The sequence below is a fragment of the Microtus pennsylvanicus genome, chromosome 8 (assembly GCF_037038515.1).
Source record: "Microtus pennsylvanicus isolate mMicPen1 chromosome 8, mMicPen1.hap1, whole genome shotgun sequence".
NCBI lineage: Eukaryota > Metazoa > Chordata > Mammalia > Rodentia > Cricetidae > Microtus > Microtus pennsylvanicus.
Genome location: NC_134586.1, coordinates 16,305,037 through 16,320,579, shown reverse-complemented (window position 1 = coordinate 16,320,579; position 15,543 = coordinate 16,305,037). Strand labels below are relative to the sequence as shown.

General features: G+C 37.6%; 1 protein-coding gene across 1 annotated transcript; it reads right to left on the bottom strand.

Moving 5' to 3' along the window:
* Positions 1–8,203: 8,203 nt before the first annotated feature.
* On the bottom strand, positions 8,204–9,147 carry Tas2r42 (taste 2 receptor member 42). The gene is given in 2 exon segments (XM_075982159.1): positions 8,204–8,422; positions 8,425–9,147. Coding segments are annotated over 2 exon segments (942 nt in total).
* Positions 9,148–15,543: the final 6,396 nt, after the last annotated feature.

The window sequence follows — 15,543 nt, the reverse complement described above, 5'->3', positions numbered from 1 at the left end:
ACATATGCAGGCAAATACTCATACATACATATTAAGATAAAATTTGAAAATCAGAAAACAGATGATCATTGATTCCATGATGTATTGGGCTAAAAAAAAGCAAATATTTCTCACCAAGGTGTAGGAGGAGGGCCCACTTGTTCGTCCTGGCTGCCCGGCTAGCTTAGCCCTGAAATAATCACACAGAAACTGTGTTAATTAAGTCACTGCTTGGTCAATTAGCTCTAGCTTCTTGTTGGCTAATATTACATATTAATTTAACCCATCTCCATTAATCTGTGTATCACCATGAGGTCATGGTCTATCAGCAAAGTCTTAGCATGTCTGTCTCTGGCGGTGGCAGCTCCATGGCTTCTCTTCTCTGCCTTCTTTCTCCCAGCATTCAGTCCAGTTTTCTCCGCCTATCTTAAGTTCTGCCCTATTAACAGGCCAAGGCAGTTTCTTTTTTCATTAATGGTAATCACAGCACACAGAGGGACTCCCACATCACCCCCCCCTTTTCTGTTTAAATAAAAAGGAAGGTTTTGACTTTAACATAGAAAAACTACATACAATGAAGCAGATATCAAGCAAAAATTACAATATTTATATATACTTTATCTTTTATCATAACTAAGGAAAACTATAACTATAAATTCTTCAACTCCATCAAAGACTCCAGAAGGATATAATATTACTTAAGTAAACAGGAAGTACATTGCAAGCAACTTCCGAAACTCTAGAAATGGCAGAGACATCTTACTACCTAGACAGTCACCCAAAGTTCTTTTGTATTATTGGGGCATCCATCTTCAGCCTACAGGCCCATAGCATCCAGCAGACTTTTCCACAAAGCAGGAAATTTCAAAAACAGTTCTGCCTATATTGGCAGTTTGCCAGTCACTTTTTTTTCTATCCTGCAGAATGTCTCACAGACTCTTTCATGAAGCAGAAACCCTGAAAGATCATCTCATCTTCGGGCAAGTTCAGCAGTCATTTCTCTGTGGGTCCTGCATGTGCAGTTCATCAAGCAGCCCAGGCAAAAGCAGTTTCCTGCCCACATGGCTAACCAACTCCATAAGGAGCTTCGTCGATGCCTGTCTTCCTTCTTGAAGTAGCTTGGTGCTACCAGGATCAGATGTGTCTCATTGTCATGAAAAACCCTAAGTTATTAAAACATTTGAAATGCCATATTCTGAAGGTCTCTGAAAGATTTGAAGAATACCACTCTAACTGAAATATATCTCTATACATCTAAATAGTCTAACATGACTACAAGCTTGACTTTTATAAATGGTTATCTATTAACCTATATTCCTTAATTATATGTTACATTTTTAAATGAGCTACACAGTAACAATACCTTAATCAAGAACAGAAATACACACAAAACAAAATGTTATATTTGTATCAATAAACCAAGATCCATAACAATGCAAATTATTCATATCTATATCATATCCCTCTTTAAATGTAAAAAACATTTACAAATAATATTTGTGAATATGAGCGCAGTCTGTCCAAACTTCTTACTGCTGTTTATTGGGCAAAGTAATTTTTTGAGGGGTGTTCAAGACAACCTTTCAGGAGGTCTTGATCCATGAAACCGTATTGGTCTGGAAGCAATCCACAGGTTTTTATCCTCTGTGGAAACGAGAGAAGAACCTCTTTTCCAAGGAAACATATCCTTAGACTCAAATTTGGAAGTCGTGATACCTTTGTAATATACATGCTCGTTTAGCTTAACAGCCCATACAATGAAATGTTTCCCTGTACTTAGCTCCTTCACAGTCAAAAAAATTCAAAAAAACCACAATAATATACATAATTCAGACTCTGTGTATAGTTCATCTTTACATAGCTTATTTTTCTTTACTCCTTTTAATCTATGTCTGTACTTTATCTCTTTAAAAACTTTTTTTAAAAAAATAATTTACTTCTTTTCCAATTTTCTGTACTCTTTTTCTTCTCATTCCCAAGCCTACATACATTTATGCAACACTGTGACCCATTTGGAGATCTTTTATGTCTGAATCTGTCCTTACTGCATTATCTGTAATTCTTTACTGTCTTGAAGACCTTTTAAAATGGAAAGCAGCTTGGTTGCAGCTGCTCTGAATGCTGGCTCTGCCTCTCTCCACTTTTAAAATGATGAATGTACCATTACTGCCAGATTTGGTAGGAGCCACACTCAACACTTTAATTTTGAAATTGAACATGCAGCAAATGAACCCTTTTTATTGGAGTAATAGCTAAATCCGTCATGCAGCACACTGTGTGGCCTGGAAATATCTCTGTGTATTGGTGGCAAGAATCCAACATGTTCTCCTGCTTGTGCATGCCCAGTAGACCTGATCCTACCACCTACCCAGGTGGAAAGCTCTGGGCCTTAGGCATGGTCTCAGCTACTTTCCTCCAGACCCCAAGTGGACATACAAACACCCAAGCCCACAAATGCCATTCAAATGCTACATAGCCAGAGTTCATCCTGGTATCATGGTCCAGTAAGCCACATTTTAAAACCGCATAACTTTTTTTTTTTTCCTGCTATGGCAGAATCAGAAAAACCTCTTAATGGAGCTGTGGCAAGCTGCCAGCAAACAACAAGAAGCTGTGTTAAACTTATTATTTTTTCTAGAATTCTTTTTCAAGCCCTCTTAGGTTTTACATGGATTTAGTCCACCATGCTGGCACCAATCCAAGGAATAGTGAGAAAGTACTTATGGAAATCCACTTTGACCTAATTAATACAAAACATGATGGGAAGTTTAAAACATCAAAACAAAGAACTTTATCTGTGAATGACCTTATCACTTCTTTTCACTAACACATCTCATTTTTCTGTTTGAATTGCACAGCCTTTTAAATGGTGTATGTGTGTGTGTGTGTGTGTGTGTGTGTGTGTGTGTGTGAGAGAGAGAGAGAGAGAGAGAGAGAGAGAGAGAGAGAGAGAGATACTCCAGTGAACTTCATGTTTGCCTTTTTGTGTTTCTCTCACCACTTCAACACACATCTTTAAGTCTCCCAATGGTCTCAATGGCCAACAAAGCCCAGTGGCAAGTGTTCCCAACCCCATGACACTCTGATGTTCCATCAATAGGAAGATGTTCATGAGTAAAGAAATGTGCCCAATTCTTGTTATTGTTTTAATATGCTGACCTTAGCAACTTTTCCTTTGAGAGACACCAAACTAAAGCCTTTTGGCACTTTTAAGTTGTAAGAGGTCTTAAATTTTTTAGGGCTAATCCTAACACAAAGAGCTATGCCAGGGACCAAAAACAGAATTTTAAGTGTCACATTCATCTCCCACATGTAAAGTGTATTTCCCCAGCTTTATCACTGTCGACTACAAATACTCCACTTGTGTTTCTCTGTAGATTCCTGTTTCACTTCGAATAGCATACGCCTTTCATTTTCAAACCCGAGGAATACAGTTGTTCTTCACAATTCTCAAAGGATGTGATGGTTAGTGTTAATTGCCAGTTTGACAGATCTACTCTCACCTAGGAGATGGGCCTCTGCATATGGCTGTGGGACTTATCTTGATGATATTAATTGATGTTGGAATAAATACCTTAATTGTGGGTGGGATCATTGCCTGGATTGAAGATCCTGGACTGTGTGCATTGGAAGAAAGAAGCTGAACAACAATTGAATTTAGGTCTTTGTTTCCCAGTTGTGGGTCTGATGTGATCCCCTACTTCAAACTCCTGATAGTGATTTTTTCCTGCCATAATGGACTGTGCCTTGAACTGTGAACTAAGATAAATTCTGTCTCCTTTAAGTTGTTCTGTCAGAATATTTTATCACAGAAAAGGGGGAAACAAAATTAAAATAGAGGCAAATACCCTTCAATATCTCTTCCTCACAGCAAACGTAAGGTAGAGCTGGCCTAACATAGAGGGGCAGGCTCTTCAGTGGCAGGAAGTATGTAGTATAGGGTTAGAATGAGAATGACTGGACATCGTATCAGTCTCAGAGAATATATTAATTTTGTTATAGCAAACACACACAAGACAATTAGAAAAGCTCTAAATGAGATTTGGTGTACCGGGAGTCAAAAATGATTGCCTGTTTGTTTCTCAAATGCATTTAACAGAATTTCATATAATATTTCTTGTGAGCATCTAAAATGAGACATTTGGGAGGACTTTGCATAATGTGAACAACCATTTTAAAAAAAGGTCTAGTGAGGTTTTGCCAGTAGAAACCACCCAAAAAGTGGCATGTGACTCACTTGAAACAATGTGCTGGCAGAGGACCTCATGCTGCTGAGGCTGGCAGGAAAGTGGCAGATGGAGATGGTGGAGGCACAGGACTTGAGTCACTTGCCATTCAAATGTGGATTACAGACCATTCACCAAATAACCTAGCTATGGCCTGGGATTCATTTACTGATATTTTGCCATTCTTCTACTGTCAAGAATAAAACCCCAGTCTTTATACTTCTTTCTCCTAAAGTTTGTTTCTTTTTTTTGTTTGTTTGTTTGGTTTTTGTTTTTGCAAGACAGGATTTCTCTGTGTAGCTCTGGCTGTCCCGGAACTCACTCTGTAGACCAGGATGATTTTGAACTCAGAGAGATCTGCCTGTCTTTGCCTCCCTGAGTGCTGTTATTAAAGGTGTGTGCCACCATTGCCCAGCTTCTAAAGTTTGTTTCTTAAGTATGGGTTACTCCTAGCTATTCGTTAGCTCATTCCCCCAAAAAAACATTTCATTAGAATCAAAAGTTGCTCACAAGTTTACTTCATTAGCTTCTCTTAATTACCGAATTTCAGTAACACTAAACACTAAATAAAATAAATATAAAATAAATTCTTTAAAATAAAAACAAGGTCAATATCTGAGGCTGAATTTGCCCATTTTATTTTCCAAGGCAAGATAACTAAAATATAATGACTGAAATTACATGTTTTGCTTTATCAAATAGAGATTACTAATAAATATGTGCTCTGTTATCATGAAAGCCATTGTCAACATCATTCTTACCATCTATATGTAAAAGAACCACACAGCTCAGATATAGTTGGGTAGAAAATGTGAATATTTCTAACAATAACATACTTATAACTCCTCCAAGCCAAACCAGCAAGTATATATCATCATTGTAGCTTCTTATTTTACATTATGACTATATAGACTAAACAAATGCAACCCCTAGTATATTGTATGTAATGTCTAGTAGCTGTATAATGTTATAATTCCCACCATCACAATGAAAATGTTATAGCAAATTTCCCCCACTCTCTTATTTGGAATTTACATCTATCATATCTACACTTACAATATAATATTACATTGTATAATATAATACAATGTAATATTACAGCATTACAAATACATCTACATATCCACACTCCCCATTAAATTTGCCATTTGCTATAAACTTTGCCCTCCTCATCTTCTTCCTTCATCTAATAACTGTGACTTGTACTCAGAACTCTGGTAATCAGATTGCAATGAAATGTATGCACAAATATGTTTTCATTCTCAGTTATAATATTTATATCTACTTTACCTTTAATGATAACTAAGAAAAACTATAACTACATATTCTTCAACTCCATCAAAGACTCCAGAAGGATATAATATTACCTAAATTAACAGGAAATGCATTGTAAGCAACTTCCAAAACTCTAGAAATGACAGCGACATCTCATTGCCCTAACAGTCATCCAAAATTCTTCTGTGTTTGGGGCATCCAATCTTCAGCCAACAGGCACGTAATATCCAGCGGAGTTTTCCATGAAGCAGGAATTTTAAATATCTGTTCTGCCTTTCAATGGCAAAGTACATCAATTGCTTTCTTCTGTGTCCTGCAGAATGTCTGGCAGAATCTTTCATGAAACAGGAAACCCAAAGGATCATCTCACCTTTAGGCAAGTTCACCAGTCATTTCTCTGAGGGTCCTGCATGTCCAGTTCATCAAGCAGTTCAGGCAAGAGCAGTTTCCTGCCCAAATGGTTAACAAACTCCATAAGGAGCCTCTTCGATGCCCATCTTCCTCTTTAAGTAATTGGTGCTGCCAGAAGCATATGTGTCTCACTGTCATGAAAAGTCTTAAACTATTAAAATTTTAAATGCCATATCCTGAAGGTCTCTGAAAAGTTTGAAGAATACCTGTCTAACAGAAATATATCTCTATGTATCTAGAAAAACCTAACTAACATGACTAGAAGCTTGACTGTTATAGATGATTATCTATTAACCTGTATTTCTTAATTATACATTACATTTTTAAATGAGCTGTACAAACATAATACCTTAATCAAGAACGGAAATATACATAGACACAGTATAACAAAATTGACCTTAAATTTGTATCAATAAACCACGATCCTACCAATGCAAATCTCTATAGCATATCCACCTTTAAATGTAAACAAACATTTATAAACAATCATTTAGGGAATTTGGGCATAGTTCTATCCAAACTGCTTCCTGATTTTTGTTGGGTGAAGTAATTTTTGGAGGTGTTCACGATAACCTTTCTGGAGTCTTAGTCCATCAAACCACATTAATCTGGAAGGATTACACAAGTTCTCATCCTCTGTGGAAACAAAAGAAGAACCTCTTTATCAAAGCAACATATCCTTAGATCCATATTTCAATAACAAAATACCTCTACAGTATATAAGTTGGTTACTTAGCTCCTTCATAGTCAAAAAATTCAAAGAAAGCACAATAATACACATAATCCAGACTGTGTATTTTTCATCTTTATTTGGCTTATTATTTTTTTACCCTATGTTTAATATTTATTTTATTACTTTTACTGCTTTAATCTGTGACTGTCTATCTCTTTAAAGACTGGGTTTTTCTAAACCATTTACTTCCTTTTATGACTCTCTATACTCTTTTTCTTTTTCTATCCCAAGCCTATGTAGATTTATCCAACACTGTGATCCATTCAGAGGTCTTTTTCATCTGAATTTCTGTTTATTGTTTATCTAGTGATCCTTTTCTGTCCTGGAGAGCTTTTAAAATGCTAAGCAGCTTGGTCACAATGGCCCTGGGTGCTGGCTCCACCTCTGTCTGCTTTCTAAAATGGTGAACGTACCATTACCACCAGCTCTGGGACTTCCAGGTAGGATCTGTGCTCACCAGTTTTAACTATGAGAAGGAGTATGCAGCACATAAATCCTTTTTGTCTGAGCAATAGCTAAATCTGCCATGCAGCACAATGTACAGACTGGGAATATTTCCGTGTCTGGTGTCAGGAATCTGCCATGCTCACCTCTCTGTACGTGCCTAGCAGACCTGATTCCACTGCCTGCCCAAGGCAGGGAGTACTGAGCTGTGGGCATGGTCTCAGCTACTTTGCTCCTGACCCCAAGTGGGCACATAAGCACCCATGCCTATAAACGCAATTCAGGTGTTCAGCCTCTAGAAAGAGCCACAATCTACTGCCATTTGAAACCCTGCTGAATCAGGAAGACATCTCTTAAAGGAGCCACAGCATGTTTCCAGCAAGCAAAGCCCATGGGCAGGGGAGAGGGGGGCGCTGCTAAACTTTGTTTTTTAGTGTCTAAAGTTCCTTTCCAAGCTTTCTCAGGTTTTAGGTGGATATAGTCAACCACGTTGGAGAACCAATTTGTTGTAAAGAGGCTGCTTGTTCATTTTCTGGCTGCCCAGACTCCTGAAATAGCCACACAGAAACTGTATTAATTAAATCACTTCTTGGCCAATTATCTCTAGCTTCTTATTGGCTAACTCTTACATATTAATTTAACACATTTCTAGTAATCTATGTATCACCACAAGGTTGTGGCTTACCAACTAATGTTCTGTTGTCTGTCTCTGGCAGGGCTACGTGGCTTCTCCCTGACTCCATCTTCTTTCTTCCAGCATTCAGTTTAGTTTTCCCTGCCTAAGTTCTGCCCTGCTATAGGTCCAAAGAAGTTTCTTTATTCATTGATGGTAATCACAACATACAGAGGGGAATCCTACATCAACAAACCTTCCTTCTTAATGGCTATTACACTTCTTTTGCCTGTAAAATTAATTATTTGATTCCTTTAAATAATTAAAATGTTTAAAATGTTTGAGACTACTAGTTTTGATTACCAATGCTGGAAACAAAAAGGATAGGTTTCTGTTTTATAGCCTGACTATGTGCAAACTGTCAGAAAAGGTAGTGTGTTTAAAGAACTGTTTGCGTATGTTCAGCAGTATTTAGAATCCAGCAGAAGAACAGTGACCTTCCGAGACTCCCCATTAGCTTAGTCACTTAGTAAAGACTCTGGAGACTCTATGAAGGGAGAGGATCATCTCTTGCAGCTGGCTTTCAAGATGTTGAAGGGCCCTCACTGCTGTCTGCCGAAGCTTGCTATTTCCCAGGATTAGAATATATGAGTGACTTAAAGGAAAAATATCTAATGTTAACATAACCAAATTAACTGAGCTATTCATTGGACAATACATAAATAACCAATGGGTCAGCTGCACAAAAAAAAAATGTGAATTATAAAGAGAATGAGGAAAGACAACAGCATTCTCATTGCCTTCTTGTGGACCTTGGTTCTAGAATCTTCAGAGCTGGTGGAAATGAGGTGGCAGTTTCTGGAGTGCTTCACCAAGGACAAAAATAAAAGGAGCAATGATACTAGGGACACAAGAAATGGTATCAAGTATGTCAGGTGAAAAACAATTAGGTTTTTGACAGCATTGGTTTCGTGTGTATCTGAAAATAGAGTCTGATTGCTTTTAGCCATCATGTAAATCTCCATGAAAATAGGAAGTGTTCCAAGCAGTAGAAAATAAAAAATCAGCAAGAACAAAGAAAATGCAAGAAAAACAACAATCATGCTTCTCATTCTCCACTTCAACCAGAGGAAAAGGGGATGGGAGAAATGGGCAATTTTGAGGAAGTAGAAGATGCTGAGGCAAGTGGCAAACCATATAGACAGTTGGTCAGTCATGATCCATAATATATCAAAGCATTTTGCTAGACTGGAAGAATCATAGGCATGAGGAGCTAGTTCCCATATAATTGCATCAACAAATACCACAAGCAGGAAGCTCATTCTGGAAACTGCCAAACAGATCAGGATGAAGTTGATGAAGGTGACTTTGTGGGTCTTGACCCAGTCATAGCAGTTGACCAGTCCAATGAACACATTCCCCAGCATTCCAGTGATGAATCCTGCTGTCATCAATGTCATAAACATCTGATCCAAACAGGTAAGGAATCTTACAGGAAAAAAGATCCACACTTCTACCACGTTGCCTTGCTGATCAGTTCTTAGTCACACTTCTACAGAACATCCTGTTTTCCCATATTTATCTTCTTTCCTTTTGTTGTAATCTCAGCTCTGATCAGAATCTCCTTCCTTTGGATAGAGTTTCACACATACTTGAGGAACTTCTAAATTATGGGTATTTTGTCTTATTTAACTTTAATCCCAAACTTAATCTGTAAATATCTGTTTATGAAAACAGTTTTCATAATTCTATTCAAAAGTTTTTTTAAAAGAATCATTAGATCCTGATCCAAACAGTTTCTGTGCCCACATAATCACTGGTGTAGCCTTAAATTTCCCCTGAAATAATGTTTGAAATGTTCAAGTCAAATATATTAAAATACAAATTTGAATGAGATTTTTATTCCATTGATTTGTATAATGCTTTCCTTCTTACCTGGAATACTACACTCTCTGAAGCTAGATATCTGTGTTATTAATCAAAGCACTAAAACAAGTTTTAAATAATTTAGTTATGGATTTCATAAACATGTATTATATTTTCTCTTTGATATGTGTTTGACTTTATAAACGCAATTTTAAAAAGCAAAGCATTAAGAAACAGAATAAAAACAGGAAGAAAGAACTTTAAAATGTAGTATATAAACACAGAGAAAGGTAACTACAATCTGAAAACATCCTTCTAGAGGAGTAAAGACATGACATTTGGATCTTGGAGATACTTAAAATTTTTGAAGAACTAACAAGATGTTTCTCAGGTATCTCTGAGTGGGGTTCACAGTTAAACAGGCTCCCAGGTTTTGCTCTTTACCACTTTATGTGTTGTGTTTGTGTTGGTCTGAGGTATGACAGTGTAGGTTTAGCCTTAAATGACAGCTAGAAAATTGTTTTGGGTGAGAATTGTAAAAGTAAAGAAGAATAGCACACAAGGTGGGGAGGTGTATTAGAGCAAGATTAAATGAAAATAAAAAATGGTAGTTCCACTTTTGAAAGAATAATGATAGCTTGAGCCAGGTTCACACCTAGAAACAGAGGGGACTTACAGTGATGATGGCCTCTGAGAGGAGAAATCAAGGAAATTTCATGACACATGGTGGGGGGGATTAGTGACAGAACCGGCCATGGTGTAACATGAGGGCCTTCTTGTTGGGGTTTCTGTCCTGCCTGGTCTCTGTTTTCCCACTAATTCCCACAGCCATTTAGCCCCAAAGAAAATCACACAGAGAGTCTACATTAGGTTATAAACTGACTGGCCCATTAGCTCAGGCTTTGTATTAGCTCTTATAGCTTATATAAGCCCATTATTCTAGTATATGTTAGCCACATAGCTCTAGAACCTTTTTCAACAAGGCAGGTCACATCTTCCTTCTTCAGTGTCTGGACAGGACTGGGGAGGAATTGGCTTCCCCCTTCCCAGAATTCTCCTGTTCTCATTGACCCACCTCTACTTCCTGGTTGTTCTGCCTATACTTCCTACTTGGCTACTGGCCAATCAGCGTTTATTTAAAACATAATTGACAGAATATAGACAATTCTCCCACACCACCATGGTGCAAAGATTTCTTATGTATCTGAATCCATGACATTTTCTTATTCCAGGGAATCATGAAAGAGTGAGCATCTTTAGGATAAAAAAAAAAAGGAAAGAAGTAAGAAGAAAAGGTACAGGATGGTGAGGTCTGGTATATGAATTCACATCTCTGTAACCATCTGTATGGAATCTAGAATAGGCTCTTGGGTATCTGTGACTCCTTCCAGAAAAGGAATTTGTATCAGGGAACTGAGGGATCACTAGTACTTGGTACCATTAAAAGTGATCTCCAAGGATCCCAAGGAACACCAAGAGATGAAAACACTAGTAAGTCATCACATGAAACTAAGAGGCTAGGGTTTGAGAGTTACCAAGGGCAGTTACTATGATGAGGAAAGTAATCAATATCTCATGGTATTGTCAGGGGTGAGAAGACAGGTGCTCTGCCACACCCACACTATCACTTCCTGATATTTCAGGAGTTCCTTTTGCCTTCTGGTCTCCCCACTGAGACCCAGAATCAGTGACTGATAGAGAAAAGAATTTAGAACCAGGATGAAATACATTTGGTGGTTTATTAAAATTGCAAAAGCACTCAGGGAAAGAATAAGACATACTCAAGTGTACTTAGGGACTTATGAGAAATCACGATTAATTGTCTTAACATTAGCACATATGCTATTTTCATGGCCCATGAGTTACATCTCAAAGAACTGTTAAGAAAAATCAGGTTTGATCAAGAAAGACTACCTAAGAAATATCCAGGAGGAATAGATGGTCCAGACGTCTGAGTTCTACATCCAGAACACATTCAAGATTGCTGCCTGAGATGATCAAGCCTCACAGGATACTCCAGTCACGACTTGATTATAATTATGAATTTTCTTTAGGTCCCCATAAAATTATCAGTGGCCCCCAAAGCAGCAGGAAGTAGCCTGGGAAACTATACCCACATTTCCAAAGAATGGACTATGGATATTTTCTTTTGTTTAGAATGGTGATTACAAGTTGCTATGGCTAATAGTCAAAAGAAAAGCTAAACAAAGGATATTAGATTCAGAGTTCTTTTTTTTTCAGTATCCTATATTTTATTTTCCCACTGCCAATTGGCTCTTGTTTCTGGCTTTTCATTTTTAACAAACAGCCTCCAAATCTACCCAGATATTGATGCAAAATTCAGCAAATTATCTTCAAGTTTCCTCTTTTATTTTCTTTTTTTATTTTTTTTAATTAATTTATTTATTAAGGATTTCTGCCTCCTCCCCACAACCGCCTCCCATTTCCCTCCTCCTCCCCCGATCAAGTCACCCTCCCTCATCTGCTCTAAGAGCAATCAGGGTTCCCTGACCTGTGGGAAGCCCAAGGACCGCCCACCTCTATCCAGGTCTCCTAAGGTGAGCATCCAAACTGCCTAGGCTCCCCCAAAGCCAGTACGTGCAGTAGGATCAAAAACCCACTGCGATTGTTCTTGAGTTCTCAGTATTCAGAGTTCTTGTTTTAAAAGTTAAAAAGAGAGGGAAGTGGTATGGGACAATGGTCTGTATTCTGTCAATTATAATTTAAATGAATGCTGATTGGCCAGCAGCCAAGGAGGAATTACAGGTGGGCAACCACACAGGAAGTAGAGGTAGGTCAATGAGAACAGGAGAATTTTGGGAAGAGAAAAGCTTAGTCGCCAGTCCTGACCCAGCCACAGAAGAAGCAAGATGTGACTGCCTTGCCGAATAAGGTACCAAGCCACATGGATAACATAGACAAAGATAATGGGCTAGCATAAGTTATAAGGGTTAATAAGAAGCCTGAGCTAATGGGCCAATCAGTTTATAACTAATGTAAACCTCTCTGTGATTTTTTTGGGACTTAACAATTGTGGGAACCAGGGAAGACAAAAACCTCAGACAACAATAAAAGATAAAATAAATATAAATATTGTAACTATAAATATTACTTGATACCTGTTTTATTATATGTAATTTTGCTATGTTAAAGTTAAAACTTCCTTATTTATTTAAATAGAAAGGGGGAGGTAATATGGGATTTCCCTCTGTATGCTATGATTACCATTAATGAATAAAGTAACTGCTTTGGACCTATAGCAGGGAAGAACTAAAGTAGGCAGGGAAAACTAAACTGAATGCTGTGAGAAAGAAAGGTGATGTAGGAGGGTCATCTGTCTATGTGTTACTTTCATTGGTTAATAAAAAAAACTGCCTTGGCTTTTGATAGGACAGCAGCTTAGATAGGCAGAGTAGACAGAACAGGATGCTGGGAGAAAGAAGCAGAGTCAGGCAGATGCCATGGAGCCAGCCACCAGGTCAGACATGCTAAATCTTTCCCAGTAAGCCACCACCTTGCGGTGCTACACAGATTATTAGAAATGGGTTAATAAAGATATGAGAGTTAGCCAGTAAAGGGCTAGAGATAATGGGCCAGGCAGTGCTTAAATGAATACAATTTGTGTGTTGTTATTTCAGGTGTAAAGCTAGCCGTGTGGTAGCCAGGCAGGAAGAAAAGCAGGCCTGCTCTGCTCACCTCATCACAATAGAAAGGTGGAGTCAGAGAGATGTCGCCCTGTTGGAGACAGATGCAGGAACTTTGCTGGTGAGCCACTGCCATTTGGCAATACACAGATTAATAGAAATGGGTTAAATTAATATGTAAGAGTTAGCCAGAAAGAAGCTAGAGCTAATAGCTAAGCAGTTATTTAATACAGTTTTGGTATGATTATTTCAGGGCTAAGTGGCTGGGAACCAACAAGCAGCCTCGTCCTGCATACTTTTTATTCAAGCCTTGTGAATTTTACGGAATTTTGCACATTATTTCTTCTAGAATATATTGTTGATCATTGAAATTGATGTTTGACTGAGCTAGTTAATACGCTTTTTTTAATTTTCCATTACATTACCATCATGTTCTAAAGGCGAAGGCGTAAGTCACAAACAATCCCACACCAGTTTGAATTATGATTAATAGAATGGTTATTTATTTAAAGGGGAAAAAACTTACAGATCACCGTCCCAGACAACAGCCTTCTGCCCAATCAGGAAGGAAGTCTAGTCACTGGAAGCGAAGCAGGAAGTAAGAAAGAAAGGGGAGGGAAGTGTCCGCTTTTTTAAAGGGAGAAAGACCACACCCCAATAGGCTGGTATCTCAGCAGCTATTGGCTAAAGGAGTGGTAGGAGCTCCCGCAACATCTCCCCCTTTTGTTTAAGTAAGAGAGTTCTAAGCCTATTATGAAATTATATACAATAAGTACAAATATCCTATTCTAACTAGCTTAAGTCTTATATAATAAATAGCTTGGCCAAGTCATGAGTGGAAAGTAACTACATTTATATAGTCTTCAATCCCATCAAAGATCTGAGAAGGGAAATAATGTTACCTGAGTAATTAGGAAGTGCAATCAAACAACTTCCAAAACATGCAACAAATCACAGAGACAACTAGCTACCTAGGCAATCACACAAGGTCATGTTTGCAGCGTTGAAGCGACCAACTTTGGCTAAGGCCTAACATAACTGACATACCATTTTCAAAGGCAAGCAACTTTTCAAAACTATCTTACCCTGTCTTGGCAGGATATGACAGTCCTGTTTTTTCCATTCATGGATACTCTGTATCTCTGTCAGTGGTTGAGGTATGGGCATTTCTTTGCCCAAAGGCCAGTTCAGCCAAGAAGAAAGGCTCCAGGTGGAGTGTCTTTGGTGCTCAACATTCTCTCGGGAATAGAGCAGTGTTGTCAGGAGCAATTGTGTCTCACTACCACAAAACTCTGAGTTAGATTAAAGGCCATTTTCTACAGCTCTTTGAAGAGGTTGAAGATTATCTATCTATACTGAGTATAATCTCTATGTATCTAAGGAACCTGATTAGTCTAATTATAAATGACAAACTTAGAATACTATTGATCTATATAATTTTCAATAACTATCTAGCTTAAAGACTAAGACAATAAACAACTGTGCAACAAATGAGGATAATGACCTCCAAATATAAACAATGTACAAATATACAATGCAATATGATAAATATATATCAATACACAAACAATATATAAGTATCTTAGTCAGAGGTAGAAATGTACACTGCAATATGGTAAATATACAATATCAATACAATGTATATATCAATACATAAAAAATGTTTTAAACAGAGGTAGAAGCATGCATGCATACAATAGTCAATATAATTTAACTTTGTGTCAATATATAAGAATCGATACCAATATATTTGTCTCAAAACAATAACTCACAAGTACCAACAAGTACAATCTATTATCCCATCATCCCATTATCCCTTTTTTTCCATGTAATTATTTCGGGTAAAGCTAGCCGGGTGGTGGGAAGCAGCCCGCCGCTCACATTACAACAATGTTCTTCTTTACACTCACTTTTTATTGAATATAATTTCATATAGTATATTCTGATTATGCCTCTTTTCACCTAATTCCTCAAAGGCCTTCCCCAACCACCCAAGTCCAGCCTTTTCTTTCAATTATTTTAGAAAATAAACAAACAAAATCTCGAACAGAACAGATTCCATTTTCTATACATGGCAGTCATCTTTTCTCATTTATTTCAAGAATATATCTCTATTTGGCCTTTTATATTAAGCATAACAGTTCCCTGAATTACCATTGTTTGAGTCTTACTTTTATTTTTTAAAGAAATATTTTTAATTTATGTGTATGAAAATTTGCAGTACATATGTGTTCTACATGTGTACCTGGCACCTGTAGAGTTCAGAAGAAGGTATCAGATCCCCTGAAACTTGAGTTACAGACAGTGGTGAGCTACCCTGTGGAAGCTAGGAACCAAATCTAGTTCCTCTAC